At 41.7% G+C, this 22,650-nt stretch overlaps 1 protein-coding gene across 8 annotated transcripts in view; it reads left to right on the forward strand.

The window, feature by feature from the left end:
* The window catches only part of si:ch211-108d22.2 (uncharacterized), a 131,998-nt gene that overhangs the window by 44,033 nt on the left and 65,315 nt on the right, over positions 1–22,650 (forward strand). For 7 of the 8 annotated variants that reach the window (XM_059026792.1, XM_059026794.1, XM_059026795.1 and 4 more), the window contains one exon: positions 13,864–14,127. In XM_059026792.1, coding sequence (XP_058882775.1) covers positions 13,864–14,127 — 264 coding nt within the window. Of the gene's footprint in view, positions 1–4,928; positions 5,070–13,863; positions 14,128–22,650 lie in introns of those variants that run through there. The other variant, XM_059026798.1, reaches the window with a different exon arrangement.

Genomic DNA, 22,650 nt, shown 5'->3' on the forward strand with positions numbered 1-22,650 from the left:
AATCACTCAGGTGAACCATTGTCTAATCTGCCCAAACATCAATATTTTTCAACAAAACTTTCAGGAAGTATTGTAAGGTCACTCAGGTCATAGAATAACACGTTTTATACATGTATCTCTAAGCAGAATACATAATAAAAAAGAAAAGGCGTGTTGAAAAAAAGCGAAGTTTATATGGTTGCTGAAGTACTTTACAATGTTCCCCCAGAGTGTTCTGAAAAAAAGGACACCAATTCCAAGACGCTACTGTAAAAAAAAACATTTTTAGAGAATTTTTCAATATCGATATTTTCCATATCGCGATATCGTGGGGTTAAAAAAATTAATGTACACTCGCAGAGACATACTTTTTATTGCTAATACTGCTAAAAATACACAGTATAATCAAGTTTACTTTATACTAAGATACAACAAACCCTACACATACCAATCATTGTTAGACTCGTAGACAAACACCACACATTTAATTATTATTTAACCATTTATTCCATTGATTGGCGTTTTTCTTTTTCTAAGAACCTGAGTAACAAATGTATTTCAAATATTCAATAGCTATAAATCAAGAAAAACAACAAATCCACACCCTGTGTCCCCCTCTCTCGTATGCTCTACTCCAGTTTCTTCACCTGTTTCCTCTCACCGGCCAATCCCGAGGTATGACACAGGCCCGGTTTTTGGGATGGAACCGCATAACAGTCTCGCGTTTTGATTGGTCCATCACACGAGTGGAAACGCTTCTGTGGTGGTGTACTTTTTTCTTTCAAGTAGCATATATCTATAATCGTTTTTGCGATATATTTTAATATAAAATGTATACACTATTGCAGTTTTGTTAGAGGATATATTAGTTTATCTCTTATGTAATCATAGTTTTACATATAGACTGCCCCTGTTCTTATTTACATCGCAAATTCTGGGCCGCTTTGCTTTTCGGATAACGTCCCAAATTCTGGGCCGCGTTTCTAAGTCATCCATGCAGTTTACCATAAACTGGATCGTGAATTCATTTGAGAGTAACCCTTAGTACATGAATCAAAATTAATGTATTTTTTACTCTCCCCAGAAATCTTTTTTTTTTTTTATGAAAAAACAGAAATAAAATGTAAATGTTAAAAAAAAACGTATTTTTTATTACATGAAGAAACTACATTGCACTGAAATAGATACATGAAAATTAATTAAAGCAGTTGTTTTCCTTTATTAAAGGCTAATATTAAAACACATTTTTGGGACGGAACATGGTATTCCGAAAAAAAGGACATCTCATTTTCTTATGTAACTTCCATCAATATATTGTAGTGTTTCAGGTTCTTTTTGGACAAAAAATGAGACTGCAACTGTGAGTAGATGAAGGCAGTTTATTTTGACAATAAATAATCACAAAATAAAATCATAAAGTGAGGGCAAGGAGACTGGGAGTCGACAGTGAAAATAAATAATTGTAGTAATTTTTCTTTTACCCTACCCTTCCCAGTCTTTTCCCCGCCCCTCTTTTGCGCAAAACCTGAACTCCAATTCCCCTCCACACACGTGTACCACCATGCAACCCTGGCACGCACACACCACCATGCAACCCCTGCACGCATACACCCACCATGCAACCCCTGCACGCATACACCACCATGCAACCCCTGCACACACACACCACAATGCAACCACTACATGTATACACCCACCATGTGACCCCTGCACGCATACACCACCATGCAACCCCTGCACACACACACCACCATGCAACCCCTACATGCACACACCACCATGCAACCCCTACATGCACACACCAATATGCAACCCCTGCATGCACACCACCATGCAACCCCTGCACGCACACACCATGCAACCCCTGCACGCACACACCACCATGCAACCCCTACATGCACACACCATCATGCAACCCCTGCATGCACACCACCATGCAACCCCTGCACACACACACCACCATGCAACCCCTACATGCACACACCACCATGCAACCCCTACATGCACACACCAATATGCAATCCCTGCATGCACACCACCATGCAACCCCTGCACGCACACACCACCATGCAACCCCTGCACGCACACACCACCATGCAACCCCTGCACGCATACACCCACCGTAGCAATTCTTTGCAAAATGTATTTTTGGGTATTCAGCCCCATTCATGTCTATGGCAGTGTTAAAAAACACATTTTCAGTCATATCTCTCGAACCAGAGCACCTACAACCACCGTTCGAAGGGTTTTAGACCAGCCTGAATGTAATATGCCCAGTTTCATAGCAATTCTGTGCAAAAAATATTTTCAGGGCGTTCAGCCTCATTCATGTCAATGGCAGGGTTGAAAAACACATTTCAGGCATATCTCTTGAACCCGAGCACGTAGAACCACCATTCAAAGTGATATAGACTCAGGGGAGCACACCAAACCATCCCCTAAAACGGTGTGGTGGTTCACCCAAAAACTCATGTCATGATGAAAAAATTCACATTGCCAAGCCGTCCTGGCATCTGAACCATGAAAACGGTGACTCCTTGTGCAGGGCCCCATCGGGGACCCCTAGAACCTGAGATATAGCACCCTGAAAAATGTCTATGGGAAATCCCATTATAAAACCCCTTTGGGGTAACACCCACCATCTGGCGGTGGGGTGGCGTATGAACCCGTGGCTGATGTCTTTCTTTAGCTAAGACTCTTGTGCACACAAAGAGTGCCCTTTTGAGTTCGTTGGCCCAGGGGTCGTGGAGATACGGGTACAATAAGAGACCACCCCCTTCCTTATGGCAAATCCCATTATAAAAACACCATCGGGGTAAGGCTCGGCCAATGGTGGTCGTGGGTCGTACGAACTCGAAGGAACCCATTTTCTTTAGCTAAGACTGTTGTGCATCTAAAGAGAGTACTAGCGAGTTTGTTGGCCCAGGATTTGTGGACTCATGGGGTATGACAGGAGGACCCCCCCCCTCCCCCCGACCGCGATTTCCTATAGCAAAATACATACAAAAAATGTTTGTTATATATAGACCTGAAATGTGCACATTTTGTAGTGTATTTATGCAACAGAAGCACCAATTTAAGTCCATTCCAAGTGTTTTGTGATCCCAGTATCAGCTTGAGTGTATCAGAGCATAGTTTTGCACCAAAAGCGAACAGAGGTGAAAAAAAGCACTATATACCCTATTCTTTAAAATATCACTTTGCAGTGCAAATTTGAGGAACGCAACCACTTAGCAACTTGCAAATTGGTACTGCAATTTAAAGGCCTGTAGTGTCAGACTGGTAGTCTGTACACCCTATAAATATCACTTTTTATTGTGTATTTGAGGAACACAACCAATTACAAACTCCATTTGAATTGCTGTGCTATCAGAATATCAGTGTATAACTTTGCTGGGTATTGCAGGGTATGCTGGGTATCAAAAGGCCTTCACTTTTACAAAAGGCTGTCAAAATTTAAAAAAGGCCGTCAAAGTTACAAAAAAATAGGTGTGCTCCTAACCCAATACTTGTCTTTTTAATTCTGTGCATCCAAATACTTGTAGTTAAAAGTTTTAAGAATTAAGCCTACTGTTTGTTGTTCTGTCCTAAACGAGCAGTTTGTCACCCAAATTTATTAAATAAATGGGGGGGGGGGGTGTCATCAGATTATTCTCCATTTTATTGTAACTGAGGTACCATTCAGTTGAGCGAAAATTGTAAAGGGGTACTCGAGCTGAAACCTCCAGATAGAAGGGGTACAGTTTCAAAAAAAGGTTGAATACCCCTGACCTACAGTATAAACTATCAGGAATAGATAAGGGAAATGTTGACTAATGCAATACAATAGGATTTATTTGAAGTTGTTGAAGGGCACTGGTCTCTTAAACCCAGAAGTTCTGATAAACCCCTACGCCTCACTATATATTGATGGACATTACATAAGCAAATGAGATGTCCCTTTTTTTTTTGGTATACTATGTTCCTAAATGTTTTCTGGGGAGAGTAAAAAATACATTAACTTTGATTCATGTACTAAGGGTTACTCTTAAATGAATTAACGGTCCAGTTTATGGTAAACTGTGCATGCATGACTTAGAAACTCGGCTGTCAGGTAAGCAGAATATCTCAAAAACTGGCCTGAATTCGAAAATGCAGAATTCGGGACGTTATCTAAAAACCAGAGCAGCCCAGAAATTGGGATGTTATCAGAGCGGCCCAGAATTTGGGAGGTTATCTAAAAACCAAAGCGGCCCAGAATTTGGCACGTTATCTAAAAACCAAAGCGGCCCAGAATTTGGGACGTTATCTGCAAACCAAATCGGCCCAGAATTTGGGACATTATCTGAAAAGCAAAGCGGCCCAGAATTTGCGACGTAAATGAAAACAGTGGCAGTCTATATGTAAAACTATGATTACATAAGAGGTAAACTAATGTATCCTCTAACAAAACTGCAATAGTGTATACATTTTATATTAAAATATATCGCAAAAACGATTATAGATGCTACTTGAAAGAAAAAAGTACACCACCACAGAAAGCCAATTCTTACATTCGTGCATAACATGATAATTCATATAAAGTAATCACCCATAGTTTGTTATATCAGTACAGCGTAATACCATATTATATTTTAATGGAAAGGTTGTGCAAAGCAGATCTCTCTCTCTGATCACAATGTTAAAAATGCCTGCAAGCTTTTCCACTCGTGTGACGACATATTCATGTGACAGACATGGACCAATCAAAACGCGAGACTGTTATGCGGTTCCATCCCAAAAACCGGGCCTGTGTCATACCTCGAGGTCCAATCCCTTACCAGAAACTATATCCTGTTTTCAAAAAGTGCACGCATCAACTAATTAAGAAACAGGATAGTCATTTTTAAAGGGATACAGACCTAAAAACAAACCACACATTTTAAGCCTAACAGGAAAATAGGCTTAAAATGTGAATATAATATAGTGACATAAAGACATAAGCACGATATACGCTCCTGCAAGGGAGTCGGCTCTTTTGTACAGCAGTATCGGCGCTATGCTTCAGAGCGGGAAGTCCTGGGTTTGCGTCCCACTCCGCCTGTGAGAAACTCCTACCTGCCGGAACCACGGTTCGTTACAATATATATTTTCTAACATTCATAACGTGCTTTGCCTGGCCGGGCTTACTGCTGTTCAAATTAAAAACAGCAGGTGGAACATTTATTGTCCCACATTATGTGGTAATCTCCACAAGGTACCAAACTCTACTTGCATGCTGCATTAATCACTATTGGCATTATTTTGAGATATGCGCATGAGTCAGTGCCTTCATTGCCCGTGTAGCTGATCAGTCACGCATCCTCACGAGGGTTTAAAAATCAAAAATACAAAACAATAACAAATAATGGCGGCGACTTTATATCTGTGCCGCAAACAATAAGACTACAAATAATAATAAAACAGTGCACATAGGTAATTTTGCTCATTATAGAAAGGCTTTGGATTCAAAACTGCTAACGACCAGCAAGTCCCGCTTTGGCTTTCCATGCCCAGCACTGCTCTTAAATAAGGGAAAGCTCAGCTCATTTCACAGTGTTTTTTGGTCAGCGTGACCTCAAGCCAGTGCGCTGTCTTTACACAGAATTACACAGACTCTATAATACTTATTTTTTACTGTTATACTGGACTTTTCAAAATAATATATATATATATATATATATATATATATATATATATATATATATATATATATATATATATATATATACAATCCTACAATATTCCCTTAAACCGATACAAAGTATACTTAATATTATCTCAAATGTGTCTTAACAATTTGTTTACAACATTGGCAGTGTTTACATGCAAGTTTTAATCGCGCTACTATAGTGCATTCATGACGTGTCACGCGCAAATGACGCATGATTGTGCTCGTTCCAAAAGTGCACAGCAAAAAAAGTATGTGACTCAAGTGTCATTACACTTTGGTAAAGCATGGTAAAGTGCGCGCTAATTGGCCTCATTAGTCCCATAGCAACAAACTCCACTTCCCCTATGTAAAAGAACGCTCTTCTCTGGGATACAGTCTTTCTGTCCTCCTCTGTAGCGTAAGTAAGATTTTCCTTATCCCAGTCTTACTAATACAAATCAGTTAAATATCCATCCATCCATTATTATCAATCCGCTTCTCCTGATGAGGGTCGCGGCTAAATTAATTATAAATTGCATATAGAGATGTTGATTTATACCATTATTTATACATTTCAGTGTATTATGAACGATGCATGAAAACTACTAGATCGTTATGACCAGCATTATTATCATAATAATAATACTACGAATAATGTAGCTTTTTTCCCCGAGGATGTTTCAAGCTTCCATCCCTTCTCACAGCACAGTCTCTGTTTTACATTTGAATCCTAAGAATAATTTCTGGAAAATAATAACATACTGCACATATGCACACTTAGCCTCAGCCACGCGTAAAAGGGCTTTATCTCCGCAACCACAGTAGCTAGAGTGTCAAAACCAACTTTAATGTGAAGAAGACCAATTGTGAATTGTTTCACAAGCTCTCCTTTACATGTGAATCAAACAAATACAATCCTACAATATTCCCTTAAACCGATACAAAGTATACTTAATATTATCTCAAATGTGTCTTAACAATTTGTTTACAACATTGGCAGTGTTTACATGCAAGTTTTAATCGCGCTACTATAGTGCATTCATGACGTGTCACGCGCAAATGACGCATGATTGTGCTCGTTCCAAAAGTGCACAGCAAAAAAAGTATGTGACTCAAGTGTCATTACACTTTGGTAAAGCATGGTAAAGTGCGCGCTAATTGGCCTCATTAGTCCCATAGCAACAAACTCCACTTCCCCTATGTAAAAGAACGCTCTTCTCTGGGATACAGTCTTTCTGTCCTCCTCTGTAGCGTAAGTAAGATTTTCCTTATCCCAGTCTTACTAATACAAATCAGTTAAATATCCATCCATCCATTATTATCAATCCGCTTCTCCTGATGAGGGTCGCGGCTAAATTAATTATAAATTGCATATAGAGATGTTGATTTATACCATTATTTATACATTTCAGTGTATTATGAACGATGCATGAAAACTACTAGATCGTTATGACCAGCATTATTATCATAATAATAATACTACGAATAATGTAGCTTTTTTCCCCGAGGATGTTTCAAGCTTCCATCCCTTCTCACAGCACAGTCTCTGTTTTACATTTGAATCCTAAGAATAATTTCTGGAAAATAATAACATACTGCACATATGCACACTTAGCCTCAGCCACGCGTAAAAGGGCTTTATCTCCGCAACCACAGTAGCTAGAGTGTCAAAACCAACTTTAATGTGAAGAAGACCAATTGTGAATTGTTTCACAAGCTCTCCTTTACATGTGAATCAAACAAATAAATTGTGAAAAACAGTAACATACCGCATATACGCACACAGCCTACCTGACACTCGTAAATCTCCTCAACCACAGCAGCTACAGCGCTCAAACCAACTTTAATTTAAAGGATGCCAAATGGGAATTGTTTCACAGTCAGTTTTACCTGTGAAGCCTAAGAATAATTTGTGAATACAATAACATATCGCATATACACACCACCGTCCCAGCGTCAATTAAAAGTGCTTGATATCCCCAACCACAGCAGCTAGCCTTTTCAAAACAACTTTAATTTAAAGAAGACCAGTTGTGAATTGTTTCACAGCTTCTGTTTTACATGTGAATCCAAATAATAATTTGTGAAAAAACAAATGGTTGGGGATATCAAGCCATTTTACGCATGTCAGACTAAGTGTGTGCGCATATGCAATATGTTTTGTTTTTCACATATTATTCTTAGGATTCACATGTAAAACAAAAGCTGTGAAGCCATTCACAAGTTGGTTTGAACGCTGTAGCTGCTGTAGTCTGATGCGCCTGGAGTACAGAAGGATGTACCGTCTGATTGCACGCACTGCTGCCAGGCAGGATCGGCAATACAGCCACCTTTTGGAAAGGCTGGACCACGCTGATCAACAGCACCAAGAGGTGGTTGCATTGCATGCCGAATAACAAGAGAACTGCAGGTGCCTACCCCAGCTCTTGCTGAGGTGGGCACCCATTCTGCTGTGCGCAGTCCTGCTGAATCAGCAGTCTGAGAAGTTTGTACAGAGCAATACCCACTCGCTTCTGCAGCACACAGGTGTACCGACATGTATTGGTGAAGGCTCCATGTCCACCCGTACAGTTGGTCAAACGTAGCTCGGATGACCCGAAATGTTTCAATCCACTGTTTGTCAGAGAAAGACTCGTGAAGCACAACCTCCTCCCACCAAACAGAGGGACGCTGATGCGTCCGCATTCGTCTTTCCTGCCGATACACAAATAGAGGTCTGTACATAGGAACGAAGTGGATGAGGGTGTCTGCTGGAAAGAAAGCTCTAGATAAGAAAGCAATAGATGCACGATTCCTTTCCTGCAAACCCATTGCATGGGACTGAAGGAGTTCTTCCAATACAAGACTTAATGCCAGTGTTTGTCTGCATTTTCTCGTTCCATCCATTTTTGTCGCAACTACGTTGTAAGTAGGCCTATGATTTTATGTACCCTTATAACTAATTAGCAAATACACACAAGTTATGTATTTATTATATTAACAGCGTTTGTGTAAGTTTCCACATTTTCTGCATAATTAATTACCTGTGTTTGAATCCAACACGTCATAAGTTGTTTTTAATATATTTGTTCCACATTAACGCATATTTGTGATTATTGAACGCATAATCCTTTTGTTTAGCACATTAACAGTTACGCACTTGGCTAAGACTAATATATATGGGTGTGTGAAAGGACATCAGTAGCCTAAGAAGCATAAGAAAAGCAGTAATGGGAATTGGTGAGTGCTGTCGGTTTTTGTGCACATGATACATCTACCATTTCTAGAACAACTAATTCTCAACAATAATAGCAATAACTATTATTATTTTCTTCTTCTTGGCAGCATGAACTGTTTTAACTGCAAGCCTTTTGCATTCTAGACAGATGGGGGGTAACCTTCTCTTCATCTCTGCCTAGCGCGTAAAGGCCTCATATAAACCCCTATGCATTATTTGAACGATATACTTTATCGAGCAGCATCTCTTTTCAGCGCGTTTGGTGATATTTCAATAAACCCTCCCATTATTTTATTATTAATGAGGTTGTTTGCATTTGGACGACTAAATTCGTTCTCTAAAATAAACTCTCATGTAAACGTGGAAGCAGAACTGTCATGACCAAAAAAGCGCAAGAGATCTGTTGTCACGCTTTTCAGTTTTTGCTGTCAATGTCAAGCAGATCAACTCTCATGTTATAATAAACCTTTAATATATTCTTTCAACAGTTTAACTTTAAATTATTTTATAACTTGTATTTCTAATTCAGATACTTCAATATAGCAGTGTCTCCTATAAATTGTAATTTTATTTTGCTCCATTGGTATACACAGAAGGCAAGAGGTTAATTTTAATTAGGTACCTGCTTGGCAGCAAATGTTACCTTGAATATTAAAACTTAGGACCGCTCATACATTTACTTAATGTTCTTATATTAGGTTTTTTATTTATTTAAATACTTTTTGTTTTTTCTTACTTTAAGACGCTGTGTGGTCCAGTGGTTAAAGAAAAGGGCTTGTGACAAGGAGGTCCCTGCTTCAAATCCCACCTCAACCACTTACCCTGAGCAAGTCACTTAACCTCCTTGTGCTCCGTCTTTCGGGTGAGACGTAATTGTAAGTGACTCTGCAGCTGATGCATAGTTCACACACCCTAGTCTCTGTATGTCGCCTTGGATAAAGGCATCTGCTAAATAAACAAATAATAATAATAATCAAACCACCTACTTATGAGCCAGTATTCATACAACGATTCCTGCTGCTTCATACGGCCTTGGCTGGGCATTGCCTTCACAAGCAGTTTCAGGGTTGCGTAGCTGTCGTTCCTGCAGAGCGGACTCTCTCCTCCTGAGTATACGCAGCTCCCCTCTGTAGCATGGCATTGCAGTTGCCGTTTATTTTCAAACAAAAATCAAATAAATATTTAAACACAAAAACACACTGTTCACAGAGCAAAAATAAAAGAGGTAAAGCTCCCCCTTGTAGGGCTCCGGTCATAGTATTTCCTGCAGCAAAGCAGCGACCCCAGGCGAAGCGGAGCTGGCAGCGACCCCAGGCGAAGCGGAGCTGGCAGCGACCCCAGGCGAAGCGGAGCTGGCAGCGACCCCAGGCGAAGCGGAGCTGGCAGCGACCCCAGGCGAAGCGGAGCTGACAGCGACCCCAGGCGACGGCAACCGCTGACCCTCGGGAGGCGACGGCAGCATCGGACCATAGGGAGGCGAACTCAGAAGGGGAGCCCCTGGCCATGAAGGCGGCAGCGGGAGCTCCACTTCTCCCTAGTATTTTGTAACTGGTGGCTCCCCAGGCAATGCGGAGCAGCAGGCAACCCCAGATGATGCGGAGCATCAGGCATCCCCAGGCAATGCGGAGCAGCAGGCAACCCCAGGCGATGCGGAGCAGCAGGCAAACCCAGGCGATGCAGAACAGCAGGCAACCCCCAGGTGATGCGGAGCAGCAGGCAACTCCAGGCGATGCAGAGGCAGGCATCCTTGGGCGGAGCGAGGCAGACATCCTTGGGCGGAGCGAGGCAGGCATCCTTGGGTGGAGTGAGGCAGGGCAGGAACAGTCACTCCCATGGCGGTGGAGGTGGGAGCGGCAGGAAGTCCTCCCATGGTGGTGGAGGTGGAAGCGGTAAGCAGTCCTCCCATTGTAGTGGAGGAGGGAGTGGCAGGTAATCTTCAGGCGGTGGTAGAGGAGGAACCAACGGGTAATAAACAGGTGGGAGTGGCAGAGGCTCCTGCTGCTCTGCTCCTGGCGGTGGAAACGGTGGAGGCAGAGGCAGCTCCTGCTGCTCTGCTCCTGGCGGTGGAGGCAGAGGCAGCAAGCAGTCTCCTCCTGGCACTGGAGATGTTCGCCACAAAGGAAGCACCACCCATCCTCGTCTAGACAGGCGAGGCAGACGTCCGGTGTAGCGAGACGCAGCGGGGCCTGCAATTGGCCGTGCGCTGCTGTTGATGCGCTTGCTGCTGCTGCGCTTGCTGCTGCTGCTGCTGTTTCCTCCGGCCCCCATTTTTATTGTTTATTTATATATTTTTTCCACAGACAAAACAAAAAACTTATTTTGAAAAAAAAAACTGCAATATTCCTGGCTTGACGCTTGGCGGCGCTGTCGTCCCAGTTCTGACACCAACTGTAAACAGCATGGCTGCAGGGGTGATGTCAGACCAGAAACACAGACTCAGGAAGTAGCGGGCGAAACTGAAACTGGCACGTTGGCCAAACAAATAAACAAATAACAAATATTGTGCTGGTTTATTAACCAGCACGTTTAGGAATTATCTCTCTCTGTGTTTATTTTATTACCTCCTCTCCACACTCGTTCTCCACTCTGAACCCTCTGAACCGAATGCTGGCCTGTAGCGACAGCTCCGGATCATGTTAGCCGTCTAATAACAATAAACAAGCAGATTTTAGACAGGACAAAACAAACAAAACACTCACGATACAAATAAGTTTCTCCTTCCGGTTCAATATTAACTGTACAAAGGAACAGATCACCTCGCTACGTCCCCTTAAGTACCATCAGTCAAGCCCCTTTGGTTAGCGATTTGCAACCGTTTCTCCTCCAATCTGTGGTTGCCACATCACATCGCTTCCCTTCCGGGTCGATGACTTGGTGTACAGTAGCTCCGTCCCCTTTCTAAATAGGAATGAATTGTCGGGCCATCCAGTCCAGTGCACTCTGTTCCCTTTACACAGTGCCCTCTAAGGTCGGGAGGGAGATTTATAACCAAGATTCATTCTTTCTCTGTCACAGAGTTACTTTGTCGCATGCAGTACTAGTGGAGAATATCTTAGATACTGAATCAGATATTTCACCAATGAAGCATTGCCTTTCAGTGCTAGGGGGCATACGGCGTACACCCTAGAAATTTCTTCGTAAAGTGCTAAGGGGCGTACTGTGTATGTCCTAAAATAAATCTCACTGTAGCGCCGGCCTTGAGGGTTTAAGCTCTCAAAATATGTGAATGGTGTATCGGTCACGTCATTTAAATGTAAACTGCGCTGTATATGATTTCTCAGTGTTATTCAATGTCGGATGAGGAAGTCAAACAATCAAACAAAAAGGTCTATTTATATTTTTTATAGTGCTTTGATTGGCACAACTTTTGATGGATACAACATTTAGGAGATCGAAGGACCTATTTTTAGCAAACTTAAAGTTACTTTCAATAGTTATTTTCAGAACTGATCGATCGCTATTGATTACTGTATGCTGTCTCTGTACCGTGGCATATGCGGTAGTAACTCAGTGCTTGGGCACGCTGTGTTTGACCAATCGCTTCCGAGATTATAGGATATGTGTGGGAGGGTTTAGTCTCTCAAATGTGTGAATGGTAGATTGATCACGTCAATCAAATGGGGTCTCAGGCACTGCTCTTTTAACACTGTTAATCATGCTATTCTTCTCTCCTCTCTCTCTCTGACCTGGGGGTCTCAGGCACTGCTCTTTTAACACACTGTTAATCATGCTATTCTCTCCTGTCTCTCTCTGACCTGGGGGTCTCAGGCACTGCTCTTGTCTGGTTTTCCTCCTATCTCTCTAACCGTTCCTTCCAGCTCTCTCTCTTCTTCTCGCCCCCTCTCTACAAGGATCTGTCATGGGACCTGTCCTATTCTCATCTACACCCGCTCGCTAGGCACTCATCTCATCTCTTGGCTTCTCCTACCACCTCTATGCTGATGATGCCCAAATCTTCCTCTCCTTTCCCTCCTTCGATGCCCGCATCTCAGAATGCCTCTCAAATTGGACGTGTTCACACCACCTGAAACTCACCCTCTCTAAATCTGACCTCCTCTACTTCCATTCTGCTTCCTCTCCCTTGACTCTATCACTCTCTCCATCCCCTTCTGCTAAAAACCTAGGTGTTCCTCTTGACCTCTCCTTCTCTCCATCTCTTCCTTGACTTGCACTTGCAGCTTCTTCCTTAGCAACATCTACTCAATCTGTCCTTTTCTCACTCATCTCCTGGGCCAAGCTCTTGTACTCTCCAGATTGGACTACTGTAATTCTCTCCTTGCTGGTCTCCCTGCTTCGGCTATCGGCCCCCTTCATCTCATTCAAAATTCTGCTGCTTGTCTTGTATTCAAACCTCACTACTCTCATGCTCCCCCTCTGCTTTGCACCCTCCACTGGCTACCCATCTCTGCTCACATTCAATTCAAGACCCTTGTTCTTGCCTACCACTTTATTCACCCCCCCCCCCCCACCTCCCTCATGTCTCCCTATACCCCTTCTCACCCTCTCTGTTCCTCTAGTGCCTTCCCTCCACTCTCCATCCTCCTATGCCTGCTCCTTCTCTTCCCTATCTCCTCTGTGGTGGAACCATCTACCAGAAAACCTCAGGACTGCCCCGTCTCTCACTGCCTTACTGGATCCTCAGCTGACACACTATCCTTGCACTATTACACTACTATTATATCACTGGTTGCATCTTACTTCATATTGTACTTTAGTATATAATGTGCACTTACTATAAACTATACTGTTTTTAAATATTGATTTTGCATTGTTTTTACCATCAGGTTTTTACCATCATGTTTTGAGTTTAATAACAATAATATTTTTTAAAAAAGTCGCATTTACATTTTTACGTGGTCATACAGTGGATGCAGTTTATGGTGTTTTTTTATGATACTGAAGGCTTTGCTTTTGTAACTGACACTAACATTATATATTAATGATAATAGAGTAAGTGTTGATTCTTTCAAAGGAGTGAGTCAGTATGGACATTTTTTTTCTCCATTGAACTGAACAGAATGAAGCAAGAAATGTATCCTGAGCTGTGGAGGAGTGCACTCGAGATTGGCCAGGAGAATGAAATAAACAACTTGCTGAGACTCTGTGGAAATGAAATTCACCTTCCAGTTGAAGAAACTGTTTTCAGCAGAGCTGCACAAGTAATTAATAGGAGTGAACAGAAGATCGTTGTCTGTCTTCACTGGATCTATTCGTGTGATCAGCTTGGTGACACCCTTATTGATCCACTCCTCACTTGCTTGCCAAATATTGACTTCATTCGGTAAGTATCAGAATGTATCAAGCCCATCTAAAGTAATAAAGCTATTCCCCAATAAAAATGCTACTTTAGAATTTAGTATTTAGTGCAGTAATTAATTGTTGTATAATTGACACTTTTATGTGCACAATGTATTGAACTTTGACGAAACATGTTTGGAAATGGATGGGAACGCTATTGTGATGTGTTATGTAAGTAAGTATGCCAGCTCTGATTGTGTTCAGAGATTGCCCCTGAATTCAAGTCACACCTCCAAATTCAAAGACCCTGAATGCAAGTTGTATTTAACTCAATGAAACAAATAGAATAATTAATGGTTAAATGACCTTTTAATTTCTAGGTGCCTGCATGGAACACTATTACCGTATATTAAAGAATCACAGTAGGTCATCAACTATATTATAAATGGGAAAAGAAAACTTGGGACTTACATTATTGAACAGAAGTCATTTTCTTCAGCAAACAAGATAACATTTCTTTTAAAAGCTGCATAATAAAATGTGTGTGAAGTTCACTGCGTAGCCATTTTAATATACGGTACTGTATCAGGAGTAATTACTGTAGTGGCATTACTGTGTACAGTAGCTCTCGTTCAAGCGCACATGCAGAAATGTAAATTAGTCCCCTAACTGAAAAACCCTGAATACAAGTCGCTGCACCCAAATTGGAACCTTTATTTAGAAAAAATATGGTATTAGATGCCCCTCCCCCTAAATAGGGTTGTGCCTCCCTATTTGCCCCCCTTAGTGCCCTCCTATTAGTGTGGTCGAAACTTATTTTTAGATTTAAACAGAAAAAAATCAAAATGGATTTTATTAATCAGTTTTAACCTAACAAAGATATCTGAAACAAAAACTTAAAAAAACATTTTTTAAACCATCAAAAAAAATCATTTTTATGTGCAAAAACCAGCTCTTTATTGAGCCGGAAGTCCATCTTGGATTTACTGTTCACACTGAACTAACTTTGAGATTCAATAGTTAAAAATTATTAATTAAATTAAAATAACATATCCATTCAAATAAATAAAAATGTATGTGTGCTGCATGTTTTTGTTAAAATGGCAAATCACTGACTTGGTTGTGCAATGAGTGCCTCCAAAACCATCTCACTGTAATTCGAATGCTTCGTAAATGTTCCACAAAACGATCTGCTAAACGTATTTTAGTTTCCCCAATGTGTAATTGGTTGCATTCTGTGCACATGATGCAGTACACTACTCCTTTAGAAGTGCATGTAAAGGGCTGGTGGATGTGGCGTGCTGATTTAGGGCCTCTTATCTCAGTTTGGAAGTTAATATATTTGCATGTCGTACATCGTGGGACGATGGGAATGTTGCATGGGACTGGGCCTTTTAAAGGTTCTGCAGAAGGGCGAATTTCACTGTGGACCACGTATTCTGTTCTCTGGGACATTAGTGGAGGATTTTTAAAAATAGGTGCTGTAGATGGGTTTTGCTGTAGAATTTTACAATTTCTTTGCACAATTTTCTGTACTCTGTTGGTGGGGTGGTAAGTGAGGACTAGAGGAATTATGTGCACTGTGTGTTTTTTAGTGGTATGTAAAGCATGCTTTCTGTCTAAAAATGAAACACGGAATTTAGAACTGTTGATGATTTCGTCTGGAAAACCGCAATTTGCAAAAATTTCACACATTGCCTCACTTTTAATGGAAAAGTCTTGATCATCTCTGCAAGTACGTCTGAGTCTTAAAAGTTGAAATAGGGAATTGAGTCGCAGCAAGTCTTAGGGTGTGAGGAGTCATATAGTGGTGTTGATAGTGGAATTCTCAGCTGTGATGGAAATGTCTAAAAACAATATACTGGTGCCGGTCTCTGATGTCCCATGTGTATTCTAAAGCTGGGTGGGAATTTAATGCTGAGTGAATGAACTGTTTCAAATCTTCATAAGATGTAGTTGAATTTCCAAAGATGTCATCAATGTAGCTGAGGTAGTTTCAGTTTGTTACCATTGTATTGCTGCAAAAATGTTTTCTCAACTGATCCTACAAAAAGGCAGGCATATGATGGTCCCTTATTAGTTCCCATGCTGACACCTCTTACTTGAGTGTAAACATTTCCATTAAAAGAAAAACAATTCAAAGTGAGCACAAGTTCAGCTAGTCTCAAGAGAATATCTGCTGGGGGCTTGTGAACAGGCTGGCTGTAGGGGTGACGTCAGGCGAGAAAGAAATACACAGACAGGCAGTACTTGCAGGTGAAATTCAGATGCTGCGGTGCTCAGTGAGTTTAATAAAACAAATAAAAGATTTAAACAAAAAACAGCACACAGCACTTGACGACAAAATAAACAGACAGATAACCAAAATGAACAGACACTAACACACAGGGACGAACACTAAACAAACACGTACCGTGCTGGTCCTCCAGCACCACGTAGCAATTCCTTTTTAATAACAATTCCTTAATAATATTCCTTAATATTATTATCTCCTCACTGTCTCCCATTCCTTCGCCCTGAACACACAACCCCGAGTGAGTGAAACGTGCATCTATATATACTGTCGTGCCGGGATTCAATTACTAATTAATTATTCACTTGAACCCCAGCACGTGAACTAATTTGTGCAACCCCGTGCTCACATATTATTAAATACTTTAAAATCACGTGACGTGACCGTGCAATCCCTGTGCCTAAATACAACTATATATTTTAAATCACTTGTGCTACACAGACCCATTTATATCCCGTGCACCAATATCTATACACCAACCGGTGTTCTTCCAATCTCGTCCTCACATGCTGGGGTACAGGGGAGGTGTATTTCCGAAGGCGGTTATAATGTACCACCTGAGATTTTCCTGTAGGTTCCAGCAAGTATTGAATCCTGTAGTTCACCCCTGGGTCATCTTCAGTGGATCCAAGACAGTCCAAAATCTCATAAGGCCCTTTCCAGTGAGGGGAAAGCTTCATTTGGGCTGTAGTAGGGTCATGTAACCATACTAGATCACCTTGCTGATAGGGGTTATGCCTGACATGTTGGTCATATGCATGCTTTTGCTGCAGCCTAGCATGGTGGTTATTTTCGGCAGCAGAATTGAAATCAACTTGAAACTTCTTGATAAGTAAGGCAGCATATTCTGACAGCGTTACAGGGGTAGACTTGGCTACATGTGGCTCAGAGCGGAACATCACATCGGCTGGCAACCTCACTTTTCTCCCATGTGTCAGAAAAAAGGGGTAAATCCAGTGCTTGAGTGAGTGCTGGTGTTATAAGCTAGAGCAGCTGGGTTTAAATAGTCATCCCATTCACCAGAATGTTCTAACAGTGTCTTTGCTAGCTGATCAAGAAGAGTTCTGTTAAACCATTCTACTAGACCATCCCCTTGTGGATGATCTGGGCTTGTTCTGTTCTTCTTGACACCAAGCAACTGACATAGCTGGTGAACGAGGTCTGACTCAAACTGACATCCCTGGTCTGTGTGCAGACTTTCAGGAATGCCATGCTCCCTAATGTAGTTCTCAAACAAGCATTTTGCTACAGTCATAGCTCGTTGGTCTGGGAGAGCAAAGAGATATCGGTTTCCACGATTGGTGATGGGAACCTCTAGAATGTCAGCAGCCACTTTTTGAAATGGCTCATTGGTGACCACACTCTTCATAGGTGCTCGCTGTCTTGGCATGGGAGCTCTCCTAACTTGACAAGATGTTCACTTCTCACACCATGCTTGTATTTCATAACTGATATGCACGTTGCAAGGTCTTTTCAGCACCTAAGTGTCCAGCAACCGGGTTACTATGTAGGAACCTAAGCGCTTCCTCTATTAAGCACTGAGGCACTATTACCTGGTTGACAGTATCTCTGCATGCAGTGCAGTATGCCTTCTGGCACAGTAAGCCATTGTAAAAGGTAAGTGAAATTCTTGCCACAGTTTATTTAAGCTTTGTTTTTCATTTGCCAATGAGGGGGTCTATGGCCTTCCTCTGTCTTCCAGTGTATGACTTCAGCTAAAATGGGGTCCTTCTGTTGCTGAAGACAGATGTCTTGTCCATCATTTGAGAGTGTAAAGATGGGTTTGGATGAAGGGTACTTTCTTAATGGCTCTGTGTTGAGAGTTGGAGTAAGCACTTCATCACTGTTGTGGTGGTCTGGAGGTCGGTCGCTCATGCAGCCGTAGCTAAGAGGTGGTGTTTGGATAGCTGATGTGCTTCAACAGGAGATAGGTGTAACAGGGCTCTGTGACATGACTGCTGGAGCGACTGCTGTTGTGACTGCAGGTGGACTGCGGGAGAGCGCATCAGCATTTGCATGGCTGTGTCCCTCACGGTGGACAACCACCCAGTTGTACGGCTCAAGTTTAAGAGCCCATTTTGCACGATGTCCTGTCCTTTCACTATCTATAGAGATCTTTCTTAAGCCCAACAGTGGCTTGTGGTCGGTGACAATGACAAAAGGCTGCTTGTAGAGATAACGTCGAAAATGACGAACAGCCCAAACGATAGCCCAAAGTTTCCTATCATGTTGACCACTTCCTCTCTGCCTTTGTTAGAACATTGTAGTGGATTATTTTCTTATAAGGTATTGCCTAAATGGCATTAAATAACTCAATAAAGCTAGACACATCATTAACAGTACAAAGAGCTTATAGATGGAACAATGAGGGTAAGAACTAGCCCTGCCCGGTATCTCTAGGACACTGGGAACTGAAGTGAGATAGAAAAAAGAGTTTGTGCATGTTTTATCTCTTTATTTTATTTTATATATTTTATATACTTTTATAATAAGGATGTTACAAAGTGTCTTTTGGAACAACGCCACACACCCGGCCGAGGAAGGTTCCAGAAAGTCTGCCCGGTAACAACCAATCAGACCCCGACTATAAGTGGAGCGATTGCCCCAGCCAATCAGATATGGGGTAAACAAGCTCCACAGATAACGAGGAACAACCAGTCTAAACTAATTTTAGATTGTCATGTCTAGCATAAACTTGTTATGCAGCTGCACCCTACATACTTCCTCTTTTTACTATTCTCTGCTACCTAAAATGGTATACACTTCCTCTGCTAAAGACATAGTTAAACTGCATTAAGTACCATATAAGGATAGGACGATTAGTTTCCTGCTTTAAGCTTGTTTAAGCTGACTATATATTGAGGAGCCAGAAACGGCTCGGTGTGCGATTCTGCTATTGCTAACAGAGACTACGTCGCTCTGTAGAACGCTCCTGATTGCAATCAATAAAAGGTAATTAACCTCACTTTGTTTGTTCTATCTTTTGTCAGTCTCTAATATGTCTAATTGAGGGAAAGCAAAATTTCCATTACAATTTGGCGCTGCGAGCAGGGTGTTAAACTCAGTCCCGTTAGTGGTGTAAGGGCAACGAACCGACCCGGATAAGATTTCGACTTATGGTGGGTAAGTGGTCTTTCGTGAAGATTTCGACTTAGAATTTAGGTGGTCTTCCGCTGTTGGTAGTTAAATGTCTAAGATTTCGACTTATGGTGGGTAAGTGGTCTTTAAGATTTCGACTTATGGTGGGTAAGTGGTCTTTCGTCGGATGCCAAAGAAAAAGTCTCTCAGACAAGGCATGTAATGGCGTATCGATAGTAGGATGTCTATAGGGTCTATTGAGACGTAGATATCTGGCGGACCGATGAGACATAGTCCTTTTAAAATTATAAGAGAAGCTGTCTTATAAAAACCGGGTCGGGGGGGGGTTGCCCGACCGCCATCCCGGAGGCTGATAAAACACTCGAAATAAAAGACAAGGAGACTGGCTGAAGAGAGAATGAAAAACTGACGTAAACAAAAGAAAAAGAAAACTCGTTAATATTGATTACTAGAAACGTTTCAAATAGTACCACTACCTTTCTTTTCCTCTCTATCTCTATTTTGTCCTTTGCTTGCAATTGCTGTTTCTGCGCTTCTTTTGTTTCCTGAGCAAAACCACAAGCCAGGTAGAGTCAGCGGCATCAAGAAAGAGGAAATGAGTCAGTCAGAGAGCAGGGGTGTAGACTGCACGAGCCTAACAGGATGTCAGAAAAAAATGCATGATAGGTGGGGGCCTTCCCCCCTTAGTCAAAGCTATTTGTGGTATAGTAAGTCAAGCTTCCCTTTGGGGGGCACTTTAAGTGTAAGTAAATTAGGGGATATACGGGAGGAGTTAGAACAATGGGAAAAACAGAAAAGGAAGCGTAAGGGCAGGATAGATTGGGACGCGTTTAGGAAGTGGGAGAGAATGGCTGAGGATGAAATGGAAAAAATGGAAAGAGGAAAAGGCTGGAACAATGACGGAGGGGAAAGGGGACAACAACGTCAACCCTGGCAAGGCAGGGGCCCGGTGGGCCAGGATACGGGAATTAATCCCTTTCCAGGCAATTGTCATAACTGTGGAGAGTATGGACACAGAAGAGTAGATTGTACAGGCCCCAGAGTGGGAAACTGTCAAGTGTTTTCAGGTAAATGTAGAAATTGTGGGGTATACGGGCATAGGCAGAAAGAATGCCTGACAGTAAAAGGTGTAGCAAATGGCTAAAGCAGGTTGCGGAAGGTATGAGTAAGTGTTGTAGAATGTGGATACACTAAAAAAGTAATATCAAGGATCCTTATTATGTAATATGCGCATTGTTTGTCTGTCTGTCTATTTAATGTTTACATGTCTGTATGCCTCCTACAGTGACCCCCGACATAAAGCGCAGAAGTTAATTGAATCAGTAATTTGTTCCTTTTCTATGATTTTCGTTAGGGAAAGTTAATTGAACTAATGTTCCTTTGTGTTTGTTTCTCTCTGTTTGTTTGTCCATGTGCACACGTTGTTTTAAATATGAATGTCAGAATTGTATTTTGAATACACTTACTGACTTTCTTTGCGCTGCGTATTAAAGTTTATAAGATTAGTGTTACGGGCTGTCACGCTGAGTCCTCCCAAAAGACCCCACTACAGATTTAACACAATAAACAATTTGCAATTAATTGTTGCGCTGACTTGTCTGTTATTGACTGTCCAAGGAGGATGAGTATGTTTAATTACCATCCCCAATATTTAGTGGATCCAGTCGCTAACAGTTGAGTTTGTACTTCGACTAAGCATTTAAAAAACTCGTGGGTGTTTGCTGGGCCAAGACTTGAGATTTGACAGAGGGTAAATTAAGTCCTGGTAGACGGACATGTAAGGTCTAGTGTTTTGCCGATTGTGGCATTGTTGTGTAACTGGAATTCCTTGTGAGATGTGATTGAGTGACCCGGGTCTGGTTGTGTGTGTGTGTGTGGATGTGAGGAGAAGGGGTATGGCTCAAAGGTAATGTAAAAGTGTGAGTAGGTTAAAGACAATATATATGTATATGTATCACGTTGTAAACAAGCAAGACTGATAGATGTACCGATTGTAAATGGGGAAGTAACTTGTCTAGGCCGCCAGCTGTCAGCCGAGGGGAAGTCCCTGTGCAAAAACAGAATTGAGGCGATACTAAAAATATCACAACCTGTAACTAACAAGAAAAAGGCAAAGTACAAAAAGACAAGAGGTTATGTTACAGAAAGTTAAAACATAGAAATAGATAGGCATTCCTAAAAGTTGTGTGGTTGAGAGGTGTTGTAGTTTACAGAAGGAAAGAGAAGTGTGGTAGGCTGGGGCATAGACAAGTTGATTGTTATGCTAAAGGTGGAACGGCAATAATATGAATCAGGTGTTAAAGACAGTGTAATGTGTCAAAATTGTATCCGTATGTTAAAATTAATTGGAAAGACAAAGAAAGGAATTCTGCAAGGTTCGTGCATTAAGTAACATAGAATAATAAATAAATAAAGTTGCATTACCAGTAAGAGTGCGTGAGAAGCACAATGGGGAAAAGGAAATGACAGTTTACGCAGAGGGGGCCAAACCGAGTCTGGGTTTTGGTTGGGGCCAAACGGTAAACCCATTTTGCCACGCGCCTGGTACCCCATGATGTGTAAGTGGGCACACGGTCTTGACCATGTGTCCAAAGGAGGGGTAGTAGGGGTAGTAGGGGTAGTAGACCATGTGTAGTAACCATGTGTAGTAGTAAAAAAATATATATATATAAGTGGGGCACAATTTGATGGAGCATGTCAGAACTGTGGTAAAATGGGACACAAAGGTCAGATTGCAAACAGGGGCAGAAACCTAAATGTGACAATTGTGGTAATCTCGGGCATAGGTGATCGTTTCGTTGTAAGACCAAGTAAAAGAACTGGACAACCCACACAGTCAACTAAAGTGAAAGCACAAAAGCAACGAGAAGGTTGAAACTGGCTAAGGAAGCAGTGCGGTTTCCTGTTAACCACAAAACAGCAGCTGTGTCAGTAGAGATATTTTGTCATTCTTGCACAGAAACAGCAGTCTATTATAGACACACAAAATAGACACAAGAAGAGAAAAGAGATGTTAACGGTTTGGTTAATACATAGTGCTGATGGTGACACAAACTAGGGTAGCAGTGAAGCTCCCACATGGGGTTAAGTGAGTACGTTGGACACAGACCAAACGGTACCACCGCGTGGATACATCTCAGTTTGAATTTGCTGACACTGAATACCCCGAAACTA

This window comes from Acipenser ruthenus, chromosome 7 (genome assembly GCF_902713425.1).
Source record: "Acipenser ruthenus chromosome 7, fAciRut3.2 maternal haplotype, whole genome shotgun sequence".
NCBI lineage: Eukaryota > Metazoa > Chordata > Actinopteri > Acipenseriformes > Acipenseridae > Acipenser > Acipenser ruthenus.